The sequence below is a fragment of the Salmo salar genome, chromosome ssa07 (assembly GCF_905237065.1).
Source record: "Salmo salar chromosome ssa07, Ssal_v3.1, whole genome shotgun sequence".
NCBI classification, from domain to species: domain Eukaryota; kingdom Metazoa; phylum Chordata; class Actinopteri; order Salmoniformes; family Salmonidae; genus Salmo; species Salmo salar.
This window is the reverse complement of record NC_059448.1, coordinates 46,460,969-46,473,888: the sequence shown is the minus strand read 5'-3', so window position 1 is coordinate 46,473,888 and position 12,920 is coordinate 46,460,969. Positions and strand designations below refer to the sequence as shown.

The window sequence follows — 12,920 nt, the reverse complement described above, 5'->3', positions numbered from 1 at the left end:
CAGACGCTCACACAGAGGGTTAAACACAGGCATGGGAGAGACCTATAGCTACCGGAACTGGGACATATCCCAGGCTCTTGCACTAACCCCAGATCTAACCCTAACCTTATCTCAAACTCAACCCCAGCCACTGTGCCAGCCCAAGACATAACCCCAACCATATTCCATCAACCAGGAGAATGGAGGAAGATAAGGACAGACAGGTAAGACATTCTGAGAAATGGATGTGGTAGGTCTGGATTGGACAAACAAACAGTTAGCGCATACACATACACCAATACACACACACACGAATACATACCCAGGCTCCCAGGCACGCACACAAATAAAATGCCCGCACACTCCTTCCTGTCCCCACCCCACCCCCCAATCTCCAAGAGCTTGTGTTCTGTTTTGACAGGCCTGTATTTCAAACACTCTGACCCTCTGATAAAGAGGTTGTTGGACATGGACAGGGAGGGGTGGCAGAGGGTACAGAGGGGTGCTCAGGAAGACCTTGGCAGCCCCACACCCAGAGGATGGGCGTCACTCACGCCCATTTCCCCTCACACATCAAAAGCTTTATGGGCCAATGTGAAATTAAGTCATTCATCAGCAGCGTGTGTGTGTATTCATCCAAACAACATGATAAGTGTGTGTGTTAATCCGATCATCAGCGTGTGTGTGTACTCAGGCAAACACCTGTATAGCACAATACTCTCCATGAGGTGCAGTCTTTAAATTCCAACACCTCTCCAGAGACTCATTCTCAGACTACAGTTACTGTGCAAGTCTCTACAGCCTTTAGAGACTCTTACTGCCTCTCCACTTGCTATGCTAATTGCTGCTAACTCTCCAGTTGCTGAGCATGGGCCCAGAGGGTTGGATGTGGGCCAAAAACGGGCTCTGTGGTCAACTCAGAGTGGCTCACACAGACCATTATCACCTTCCCATGTGGTCTGGACCTGTGAGCCCTGCAACACAACAACAAAAACACTGTTTCTCCCAAAAAACACTTTGGACTGGACGAAACTGTCTGGGCACTAATAGCCCTCAATATCAAGGCCACTGATTATTGGGTTTACTTACTTGCTCACACACACACAGCTTAGTTTTGATGAATTTTCGAGAGGCCCCTAACCGGGGCCTACCCCACCCACCACACGGTTTCATTTGCTCAGGCTTTCCAGACGAGCGATGCGCAGAGCTGGGTTCGTGTTGCTCAATGGGTTCGCCTGGGCATGTTCAGTAAAAAAAAAACGTTTTGGAACGTTGCAGACTCAAATGCCATGAATAGAACTGACATGATTTCTTAAGTCAGAGGCATGTTTGTTCTACATTTTACATTTATATCTGAACGTTGGCCAACGTTGTGTCCGTCCTCCTGCTGAACGCGGCCCTGGTACACGAATGTCCCTACCAATGTGAAGCTAGCCACATTAACAATTAGCCACAAAAGTGGAATTTGTGGTTCTGAATAAAAGTCTCTCATTAAAAGTGATGCAAACATACAAATAGTGGATAGAATCATGCCAGCTTTGGACTAGATAATGCTAAATACGGTTGGAATGTTGTTAGAATTTAAGATTTAATACAATAATTAATTAGTTTGACAATAAACAGAAAAAACTGTTGAAATCATGGGTGCACAAAATCCTGGCTCCTGAACTGCTATTTTTTGTTTTTTGTTTGAGCTGATCTTAACTTTTGTACATAATGTTTCCGCCATCGGTTCCTATGACCGAAAAGAGCATCTGGACATCAGAACAGCTATCACTAACCTCGATTTGGATGAAGATTTCTACTTATCCGGCAATATAAAGGCCAACGTGCGGGCAACCTGATTAAACTATGGCAGCAAGTAAATAAACCGCCTCTACCCTCTGTTCTATTGGCGAATGTACAATCACTGGAGAACAAACTGGACGAGCACCGTTTGAGACTATCCTATCAACGGGACCTGAAGAACTGTAATATCCTTTTTCTTGGAAACTTGGCCATATCATGGTCCAAACACACCAACACAGTCGAGAAGAGGGCATGACAACGCCTCTTCCCCCTCAGGAGTCTGAAAAGATTTGGCATGGGTCCTCAGATCCTCAAAAAGTTCAACAGCTGCACCATTGAGAGCATCTGACTGGCTGCATCACCGCTTGATATGGCAACTACTTGGTATCCGACTGCAAGGCGCTACAGAGGGTAGTGCGCACAGCCTAGTAGTACATCATTGGGGCTGAGTTCCCTGCCATCCAGGACTTCTATACCAGGCGGTGTCAGAGGAAGGCCCTAAAAATTGTCAAAGACTCCAGCCACCCAAGTCATAGACTGTTCTCTCTGATACCGCACGGCAACCAATGCACCAAGTCTGGAACAAACAGGACCCTGAACAGCTTCTACCCCCAAGCCATGAGATTGCTAAATTGTTAGTTAAATAGTTAACCAAATAGCTACCCGGACTATCTGCATTGACCCTTTTTGCACTCACTTTTTTGACTCCTCACATACGCTGCTTCTACTGTTTATTATCTGTCACTTTATTCGTAGTTATATGTACATATCTACCTCAATGACCTCATACCCCTGCACATCAACTCGGTACTGGTACCCCATGTATTTATCGTTACTAATTGTGTATCTATTATTACTTTTATTATTGTGTTTTATTTTTCTATTATTTCTCTATTTTCTTTCTCTCTGCATTATTGGGAAGGGCCTGCACGTAAGCATTTCACTGTTAGGCCACACCTGTTGTTTACAACAACAACATAAATGTTTGAAATCCCACTGTGGATGTATTAAGACTGCATAATTGCTTTGGGTCATACAGTATGCACTGTCTAGAGATTGTGCACCCATGAAATGGGGGTATATTGTCAAACTAATTAATTATTGTATTTCATATTAAATTATGTAACAACATTCCAACCTTGTTTAGCATTATCTAGTTTGCATCACTTTCAATTAGGCAAACCGCAAATTCCACAACTCCAGAAAACAGAGGAAAGGGCACCGGTAACCATAGGAACAGAGTAAACAACATTTTTCGATGTGTGAAAAAGTGAATTGCTTTAACAGCATAAGCATGTATAAAAAGTATTTACAGCCAACAGAAATGATGAACCCAAAAAATGGATTAGAAATTAATGATTTGTATTGTTAGACATGACTCTATAAACCTACAATGTTAGCCATCTAACTAGCTAGCTACTCTGTTGCATCTACAGTACCAGCCAAAGCTTTGGACACACCTACTCATTAAAAGGTATTTCTACATTGTAAAATAATAGTGAAGACATCAAAACAATGAAATAACACATATGGAATCATGTAGTCAACAAATCATAATATATTTTATATTTGAGTTTCTTCAAAGTAGCCACCCTTTGCCTTGTTGACAGCTTTGCACACTCTTGGTATTCTCTCAACCAGCTTCACCTGGAATGCTTTTCCAGCAGTCTTGAAGGAGTTCCCACATATGCTGAGCACTTGTTGGCTGCGTTTCCTTCACTCTGCAGTCCAACTCATCCCAAACCATCTCAATTGGGTTGAGGTCGGGTGATTGTGGAGGCCAGGACATCTGATGCAGCACTCCATCACTCTCCTTTTTGGTCAAATTGCTCTTACACAGCTTGGAGGTGTGTTGGGTCATTGTCCTGTTGAAAAAAGCACCCCCACACCATCACACCTCTTCCTCCGTGCTTCACAGTGGGAACCACACATGCGGAGATCATCCGTTCACCTACTCTGCGTCTCACAATGACACGGCAGTTAGAACCAAAAATCTCAAATGTTCACTCATCAGACCAAAGGACAGATTACCACAGGTCTAATGTCCATTGCTCATGTAGCTTGGCCCAAGCAAGTCTCTTGTTATTATTGGTGACCTTTAGTAGTGGTTTCTTTGCAGCAATTCGAACATGAAGCCCTGATTCACACAGTCTCATCTGATCAGTTGATGTTGAGATGTGTCTGTTATTTGAACTCTATGAAGCATTTATTTGGGCTGCAATCTGACGTGCAGTTAACTCTAATGAAGTTATCCTCTGCAGCAGAGGTAACTCTGGGTCTTCCTTTCCTGTGGCGGTCCTCATGAGAGACAGTTTCATCATTGTGCTTGATGGTTTTTGCGACTGCACTTGAAGAAACTTTCAAAGTTCTTGGCATTTTCTGGATTGACTGACCTTCATGTCTTAAAGTAATGATGGACTGTGGTTTTCGCTGTTTTGAGCTGTGCTTGCCATAATATGGACTTGGTCTTTTACTAAATAGGGCTATCTTCTGTATACCACACCTACATTGTCACAACACAGCTGATTGTCTCAAATGCATTAAGAAGGAAATATATTCTTAACTTTTATCAAGACACACCTGTTAATTGAAATGCATTCCAGGAGACTACCTCATAAAGCTGGTTGAGAGAATGCCAAGAGTGTGCAAAGCTGCCATCAAGGCAAATGGTGGCTACATTGAACAATTTGTTTTACAGTTTTTTGGTTATTACATGATTCCATATGTGTTATTTCATAGTTTTGAGGTCTTCACTACTATTCTACAATGTAGAAAATAGTAAAAATAAAGAAAAACCCTTGAATGAGTAGGTGTTTACAAACTTTTGAATGGTACTGTATGTGCTGACATATCAAAAAGCAGAGTGTGGTGGAATGCGAATGCACCTCAACTAATGAAAATGTGTGGTGGGCGGGGCTGGTACAGGCCCGACTCCGCCCACAACCAACCCCGCCTCATTCCATGTGCAATGGCGAGGGGTACTCAGAATTTTCTGGACTTTTTGGGGAGTAAAAATATATTCCCATTCAAAATCCTATTTTCCCTTAACCTAACTCTAACCTAAACCTCAACCCCCTAACCCTAACTCCTAACCTAAAACCTAACCCTAACCTTAACCCTGATCTCAGCCCCAAACACTAAACTTAACCCTTAAGCCTAAAATAGCATTTTAACAAATTCAGGACATGAACAAAGTCTTGACTTTTCAAAAAGTGTCTTGTTTTCCTGCCTTGTCAGGACATTCTGGTCCTTATTAGGTAGGAAAACATGTACACAAACTCACACCCTCCCGTCTTGTTTGAGTGTGTTTACAGGCTTCTAATCTCTCCTCACTGTCTTGTCGTGCTCTGGTTGTTTGGGTTTGGTAGATATGACCGTCCTGGGTCGAAACAGAGACAGAAAACAAACTGCTGATAGAGAGAGAGCGAGAGAGCGAGGGAAAGGGAAAGTACTTATATAACCTCATACCGTCCCCCGTCTCAACGCTTGTTTACCCAACTCTCCCGCATATCACACGACACACCGACGTTCCTACAACGTTAGGTCGTGTTGTGATATAACCTAATGTTTAGAATATCAACATTAAAAAGCTTCAAACACATTCTGAGGATGCTTTTGTAGCCTAGATAGAGTCAAGTCCTAACTAGGTGTAGTCCACTACGTTACTATATAAGCCAGTGATATTATGGGGGAGGATGACAGACAGACACCTCTGATTACAGTGGGCTCACACAGAGGAGACAGACTGACCGGCTGCAAACATACAAGCTCCTAGATACTGTAATACTGCCACAGACACTGCTATTGTGGGCTTAACACTCATACACAAAGTTATAGTTACCCACAGTCAGACAGTCTCTGTGTAGTCTATGTCTTTGTCTCTGTGTCTGCAGTCTAAAGGTTATTTTGTCACACTCACTTTCCCTGCTCTCTGGGCCTGCTGATTGCAATAGAATAGGCGCTCTGCTTCAAAAGGCGTCGGGCAGAACTGCTTGTGGAGATGGCAGAGATAGGCGTTCCACAGGCAGTCTGAAAACGCTCGTTGCATCTCTAATGTCCATCTACACACTGTGAATCAGCCATGTCCATTCACACCTTTATCAGCGTGCGCACACACACACACACACACTTTTTTAGACTTCAACACCATCATTAGCCCAGTGCTGAATCAATATCAACATCTCCTTTGTAATCTGGATCACAGGAAAGGCAGCTATTTATCTACCCAGACAGCAAGCCCAGCACAGGAAGTGGGACAGAGAAAGGTGATAGCCCTCATCACTATGCTAATGACTGATACACAAAACACATGCATGAACACGGGTATGCACGCACTTACACACACACACACACACACACACACACACACACACACACACACACACACACACACACACACACACACACACACACACACACACACACACACACACACACAGTAAGATACGCAGACAGAAACACAGACACACACACTCACCACGTGGTTGGTTCTGTCCCTGACAGGGCGGTAGCCGGGCGCGGGGACACACTGCTCGGCGTGCCCGTTGCAGAAGCAGCTGCCCTTCACGATGAGGTCATAAATGGCGAAGTGCTGGGTGGGCGGGGCTCCAACGGTGGGATCTTTGGCCTGGCAGGGACAGGATTGGCGCTCCTGCAGACGGACGCGCACGTTGGTCACCCTCAGCTGCTCCTGGCCTGCCACGCCATATGGGTCAAGAGCTTCCCATTGGGGGAGGGCACGGTAGATCACCTGTCAATCAACCAATCCAACAGTCAGTCAAAATGATACGAGTTAATGGCACTATGTTATTATGCAAGACTTGGTGACAACACATCTTCTTTTCTTCACCGCTCTCTCTGTCTCTCTTTCTTCCTCTCTCACTGAGTCTTGCATCCCTAAATTGATGATCCCTCCATTTTACCCCCCAGCCCAAGCACAACTGCCATCACATCGGTGGCTGCTCCTATGGCAACCTGCTTACACTGCTGCTGTTGTTGAGGGTGAACTGTGTTCCTGAGAGGGCTGTGTGTTTCTGCCACAGATATCACTGGAGCAGAAGTGTGTTTCTGCCACAGATATCACTGGAGCAGAAGTGTGTTTCGGACACAGATATCACTGGGGCAGAAGTGTGTTTCTGCCACAGATATCACTGGAGCAGAAGTGTGTTTCTGCCACAGATATCACTGGGGCAGAAGTGTGTTTCTGCCACAGATATCACTGGAGCAGAAGTGTGTTTCTGCCACAGATATCACTGGAGCAGAAGTGTGTTTCTGCCACAGATATCACTGGAGCAGAAGTGTGTTTCGGACACAGATATCACTGGAGCAGAAGTGTGTTTGTTTAAGGGGAGTTAGCTGTCATTGATGGAAGTGTGTGATGCTGGGAGGGAGTGTTATTGGAGGAGAGTATGTATCCCTGATATAGATATCATTGGGTGAGGGGTGTGTGTTTGTGAGTCAAGCCCATGCTGTGTCTCCATTGGCTGTATGGCTGGCCTGGGGTGTGATGGGAGGAGCACTATTAAGTTCCCTGTTGTTGGAATAGGTCACAGAGTCACGGCATTGTGTTCCGCAATTAAGGGAACACAACAAATAGGGCAAGGGGCGCCAGTCCGCGGGAGAGGAGGACGAGACAAAAGAGCAGGCAAGAGATGCAGCCCCACATAACTCAGCCCTGGACAAAGGCTCTGCGAAAGCCTGGCGACACCGCAGCAACACTGTCACACACACACACACACACACACACATACAAACACATCCCCAATGGACAATCCCAAACTCCACACACAACATGCAATGAACATTCCCAACTACACACACACTTACCCAATCAACATTCCCATACCCTGCAAAAATTCCACAAGAGGCCTTCTGGATTCTCCAGAAGGGCACAGACTTCATGCAACCCACACAACGAAAGCAAACTCTAACACACACATACAAACAAACAAAGTAAGTCTCTCATTAAAGTTTTTATGAAACGTCAAGTCACTGTCTGGGTATGGTGTGCCAAACCATAGAAACAGAGAGAGCAGTCCCACAGAAATCTTAGTCAGGGGAGCATGTGGCATTTCTACGCTCATAATCTTTTCTTCCTGTTACAGTCTGAAAAACAGTGTAAGACTGGCTTTAACAGCCCTAATTCCATCAAAGCGCTGTGGACTGTATTCTGGTAAACAGGAACAATGGGCATTGATGGAGGGAGAGAGCGAGAGAGAGAGAGAGAGAGAGAGAGGAGGGGGATGGGCCGTCTCGCCTGCAGGACCAACTTCCATCAGGGCAACGGCACTTCCTCCTTGACAGACAGACAGAGAGAGAGGGGTGTGTGTGGGGCTCTGTTTGGACGGCTCCCTCCCTGAGGTCCCAGTCTCTATAACACCTAAACACACACTCTTCCAGCCCAACTGACCTCATAAATAAGGAGCCCTGAGCTTTCCAACAGAGAGACTAACGAGACCTCTTCAGTTAGTACCTGAACAAGCCTCCCAGGGTTTCCCCCATTCAGATGAACATGTTCAGCTCTCAGCACAAGAGATGACATGCTTTTTAATGTTCATCAGATAAAGGAGGGGGGAAGCTGAGAATACCTGCTCCCTCACAGTATCGCTCCAAGCTAAGACACTCCTCCTCCTCCCTCCTTCTTGCTATCCATCACAGCTAAACACTTATCTGATTGCAGGAGCCCAAACACTTAACACTGACTAAACACACACACACACACACACACACACACACACACACACACACACACACACACACACACACACACACACACACACACACACACACACACACACACACACACACACACACACACACATTGAGCTAGTAGGTGAAAGCCTGACAGGGTAGGCATATTTGCGTTTGCACCTTGCCCTCTGTATGAACATAACACACAGAGCACAGCTCTCAGCTCCCAGGGTAAAGCACACACACAGTTCTGTACATGCCTTGCTGTCATCACCAGACAGGCCACAGACAGTTGAGCTGTCAGAATTATGGTTTTAGTTAATGATGAACATCACAAGATAAATACAGTAGCCATAGCGATAGAGAGAGTGGAGAATGGTTTAGTATAACAGGCTCTGTGATGAGGAGCTGAAAGGACTCTGGAGTCTGGACCCCTCCCCTGACCTCAGGGTCATCAGACAGAGGTTAGAGGGTACAGGTCATGCTACTATCACAGTGTCTCGCTGCTTCCCTCACACACACACAAAAACACACAAGCATTCACACACAAACATGCATTGCACGCACATCACAACATGACTCAAGTATCTTATAGTAGCTGGGTCCCTCAAATAAACACATACACACTTTCACATGCTCACACTTGCATGGACACACACACCACTCACGGGGGAAGACTGCTTTTGGATGTACGATACAGCGGATCATAAAAGATGACAGGATTACATGTAGGCAATCCTACCAGGGAAAAGCCTGTGGAGCAGTACCATTACAGAGTCAACATGCACTACATCAGGGATCATCAACTAGATCATTACAGAGTCAACATGCACTACATCAGGGATCATCAACTAGATTCATTACAGAGTCAACATGCACTACATCAGGGATCATCAACTAGATTCATTACAGAATCAACATGCACTACATCAGGGATCATCAACTAGTCATTACAGAGTCAACATGCACTACATCAGGGATCATCAACTAGATTCATTACAGAGTCAACATGCACTACATCAGGGATCATCAACTAGATTCATTACAGAGTCAACATGCACTACATCAGAGATCATCAACTAGTCATTACAGAGTCAACATGCACTACATCAGGGATCATCAACTAGATTCATTACAGAGTCAACATGCTCTACATCAGGGATCATCAACTAGATTCATTACAGAGTCAACATGCACTACATCAGGGATCATCAACTAGATTCATTACAGAGTCAACATGCACTACATCAGGGGATCATCAACTAGATTCATTACAGAGTCAACATGCACTACATCAGGGATCATCAACTAGATTCATTACAGAGTCAACATGCACTACATCAGGGATCATCAACTAGATTCATTACAGAGTCAACATGCACTACATCAGGGATCATCAACTAGATTCATTACAGAGTCAACATGCACTACATCAGGGATCATCAACTAGATTCATTACAGAGTCAACATGCACTACATCAGGGATCATCAACTAGATTCAGCCACGGCCCATTTTTGTCTTAAGCGGATGGTCGGGGGCCGGAACATAATTGGAAATAATTTTATAGACAATATATATATATTGTTTTTTATTATTCTCAGAAAACTTGGGGGGCCTAATAAAACCACCAAGTCCGGCCCTGTGAGCCGCCAGTCGGGGAACCCTGCACTACCTGATCTCCCTGCACTGAGTGAACTGTTAGCTCTGCCTTGGTAGGAGCTGAAACCCCTCACACAATGTTTCAGTTAGACATCAAGGAGCTGCCAGGAACCCTTTCTTGTCACATAATCCCTACACCCACCTGATAACCACCCTTCGGTAGTAATAACACTATCCCCCGTAGTGCTGCTGCTGGCTTGGGTACTATGGACTACCCAGGCCGTAGAGAGCTGTAGAGAGGTTAGGGTGCGCAGGCTGGAGTTCCAGAACAGCACTAACACACCTGACTCAACTCATCACGGTTTTAATTAGTACCTGTATTTAGATTAGAGACCCGTGATTTAAACACACAGGGGAATATGCAGGTTAGCTTTATGAATGGGGGGGGCAGTGGAGTGGACACTCCTGTGTGTAGTACAGTAGCCAACATCTATCATCCCTCCTTCCTTCCAGCTGTTCATCCGTCCATAAGTAAGGTGCCATGACAGGACACATCCTGGACGGCTAGAGGTGTGAGTCTGAGCTGCTGTCTGGACTAACACCTGGTTCAGACTCAGACAGTCCTGTCTGTCTGTCTGTCTGTCTGTCTGTCTGTCTGTCTGTCTGTCTGTCTGTCTGTCTGTCTGTCTGTCTGTCTGTCTGTCTGTCTGTCTGTCTGTCTGTCTGTCTGTCTGTGTACACACACACACACACACACACACACACACACACACACACACACACACACACACACACACACACACACACACACACACCCTCCTCACCTCTCCCCTGGTACAGGGGTAAGCTCCAGAGTATTTGGAGGTGCAGGGGGCCCCGTCCAGCACTGCCTTTCCCTCCTCCAGTCCAAAGGTGGCGCTACAGTTCCTGGCGTAGTACTGCAATGTCTTCCAGGTCTGCCCAAAGTCTTGCGAGCGCTCCAGTGTCATGGCGATAGGGCGGGACGAGCGGAACACCATGATCAGGTGGGTGAAGATGAATTCTGCCTCCAGATCCAGCTGCAGAGTCTCAGACTCCACTTCCCCGGACGACTGCCACCAGGTGTTGGGGTGGCGGAAGGAGGAGTCGGCCATGGCTGCAGCCAGGTGGGCCTGCAGGGGGAGGGCCGCGTTGCACTCCCCACACCTGGCCGGGGGGCAGGGCGCTGTGGAGGAGGAGGGGTCAGAGTAGGAGCAGTAGGGCTCGGTGCCCTTGTAGCCACACACGGTCTGGGTCAGGACCCTGCGGCCTAGCGCCAGATTGCCCATTCGGGGGTTACACGCCTGGCTCTCACAGCGAGGGGCTACCCCCCCTACACGACCCACATCTACAGGAAGAGAGAAAGGACAGGTTATAGGGGAAGGAAGAGGAGGAGGGTGAGGATGTGTGTGTGTGTGTGTGTGTGTGTGTGTGTGTGTGTGTGTGTGTGTGTGTGTGTGTGTGTGTGTGTGTGTGTGTGTGTGTGTGTGTGTGTGTGTGTGTGTGTGTGTGTGTGTGTGTGTGTGTGTGTGTGTGTGTGTGTGTGCGTCATCTAAACTTGAATCTAAAGTCTTAACTTGAATGCTTCAATGTGGACTTTGACACAGATCAGGTTTTGGGAAGCTATGGGAGGAGAATGTGCACTCCAGACGTGTTCCAGATGCATTGCGCATGGGATGTAAAAACACCTTCTGGGCAACACTGCCATCTTTAAGAGTCCTCTCCACTGCCAACATACACACAAGGGCTGTTCTGTTCACAACGGGGTTTCATGTTTTTATATAACACAACAATTCTGTTTATAATGTGGGCAGGTATTCAAAATCAATTTTTGGCAGTCAACAATGGATGGTAGCTCACAGTAGCCTTCATTGTATTGGTCTTTGAGGTTATTACATAGTTATAAAAACATATCAGTATCTTTGTGTTTCGTTTGAAAACATTCTACATTATAGAGAAAATCTCAATGATATCATGACACACGAGTTTCACCTCCACACAAATAGAATGTTGACCCGAGGTGGTTAACAGAGCGGAGCGTGAGGAAATACTTTTGTCACCGTTGCTGCACTTATCACGCGTATTGTTCCGAGACAGCGGGAACGCTACATTGTTGCACACAATGAATACACTGCCTATGAATCCAATTCGACTAGGAGCAGGGTTTTTTTTTTAAAGAAAAAATACAAACCTGCAAGAATACCAGATAGTCCAGTACAGGTAAAAACAGCAAACAAAGTCCACATCATAGTTCCGACCCAAGAGTAAGTGTTCCCAAGAAGAGGTTAGCCTATGAGATACCTAGAGAGCAGCCTTGTGAATAGGCAACGCGACACCGCGTTGGTGTTATTCAAGTGGCAAATAGGTGTAAGATTTCATCCGCGAATGTAAAGCCAAGGTTCAAAGCCAGTGTAGGTTATACTATCCATTTCAATAACAATCAGATATGATCAAAGAAGAACAAAGTCCCCAGTTTGACAACACAGAAGGTTCAAACACCCAGGGAAAAGTATTCCATTATGCCGCATTTACTTCTGCAAAAGCCGTTCTCTCTTTCGTTCTCTCGTATTCGTCGGGACCTTCTACCTTACAGTTCATTTGCTTGCTAATAGCCTGAAGATATACTGTGAGTCTACTATGGAATACTGAGAGAGTGACAGCGGGCTTGCGGCTCCGCCCCGTCTCTTTGCATTTTTCTCTTTAAAGGAACATCCCTGGTAGTGTGGAGCCAGTTAGTGTCAGGTCAGAGCTGGCACGCTGTGGTCATCCAAATCTCGCCAATCCACAGACACTCATCCGGATGAAAAAATGAAATGCGGTAAAGTTTATTGACACTTCGTGTAAA

At 45.8% G+C, this 12,920-nt stretch overlaps 1 protein-coding gene across 2 annotated transcripts in view; it reads right to left on the bottom strand.

Moving 5' to 3' along the window:
• The window catches only part of LOC106609442 (netrin-4), a 20,100-nt gene extending 7,387 nt beyond the window's left edge, over window positions 1–12,713 (bottom strand). Inside the window, exons 1-3 of one of the 2 annotated variants that reach the window (XM_014208288.2) lie at window positions 12,267–12,713; window positions 10,882–11,423; window positions 6,245–6,517 (exon numbers count right to left, since the gene is read on the bottom strand). In XM_014208288.2, the coding sequence (XP_014063763.2) occupies window positions 6,245–6,517; window positions 10,882–11,423; window positions 12,267–12,324 (873 nt within the window). In that variant the 5' untranslated portion in view covers window positions 12,325–12,713. The remainder of the gene's footprint in view (window positions 1–6,244; window positions 6,518–10,881; window positions 11,424–12,266) is intronic. The other variant, XM_014208289.2, reaches the window with a different exon arrangement.
• Between the last annotated feature and the right edge of the window lie 207 nt (window positions 12,714–12,920).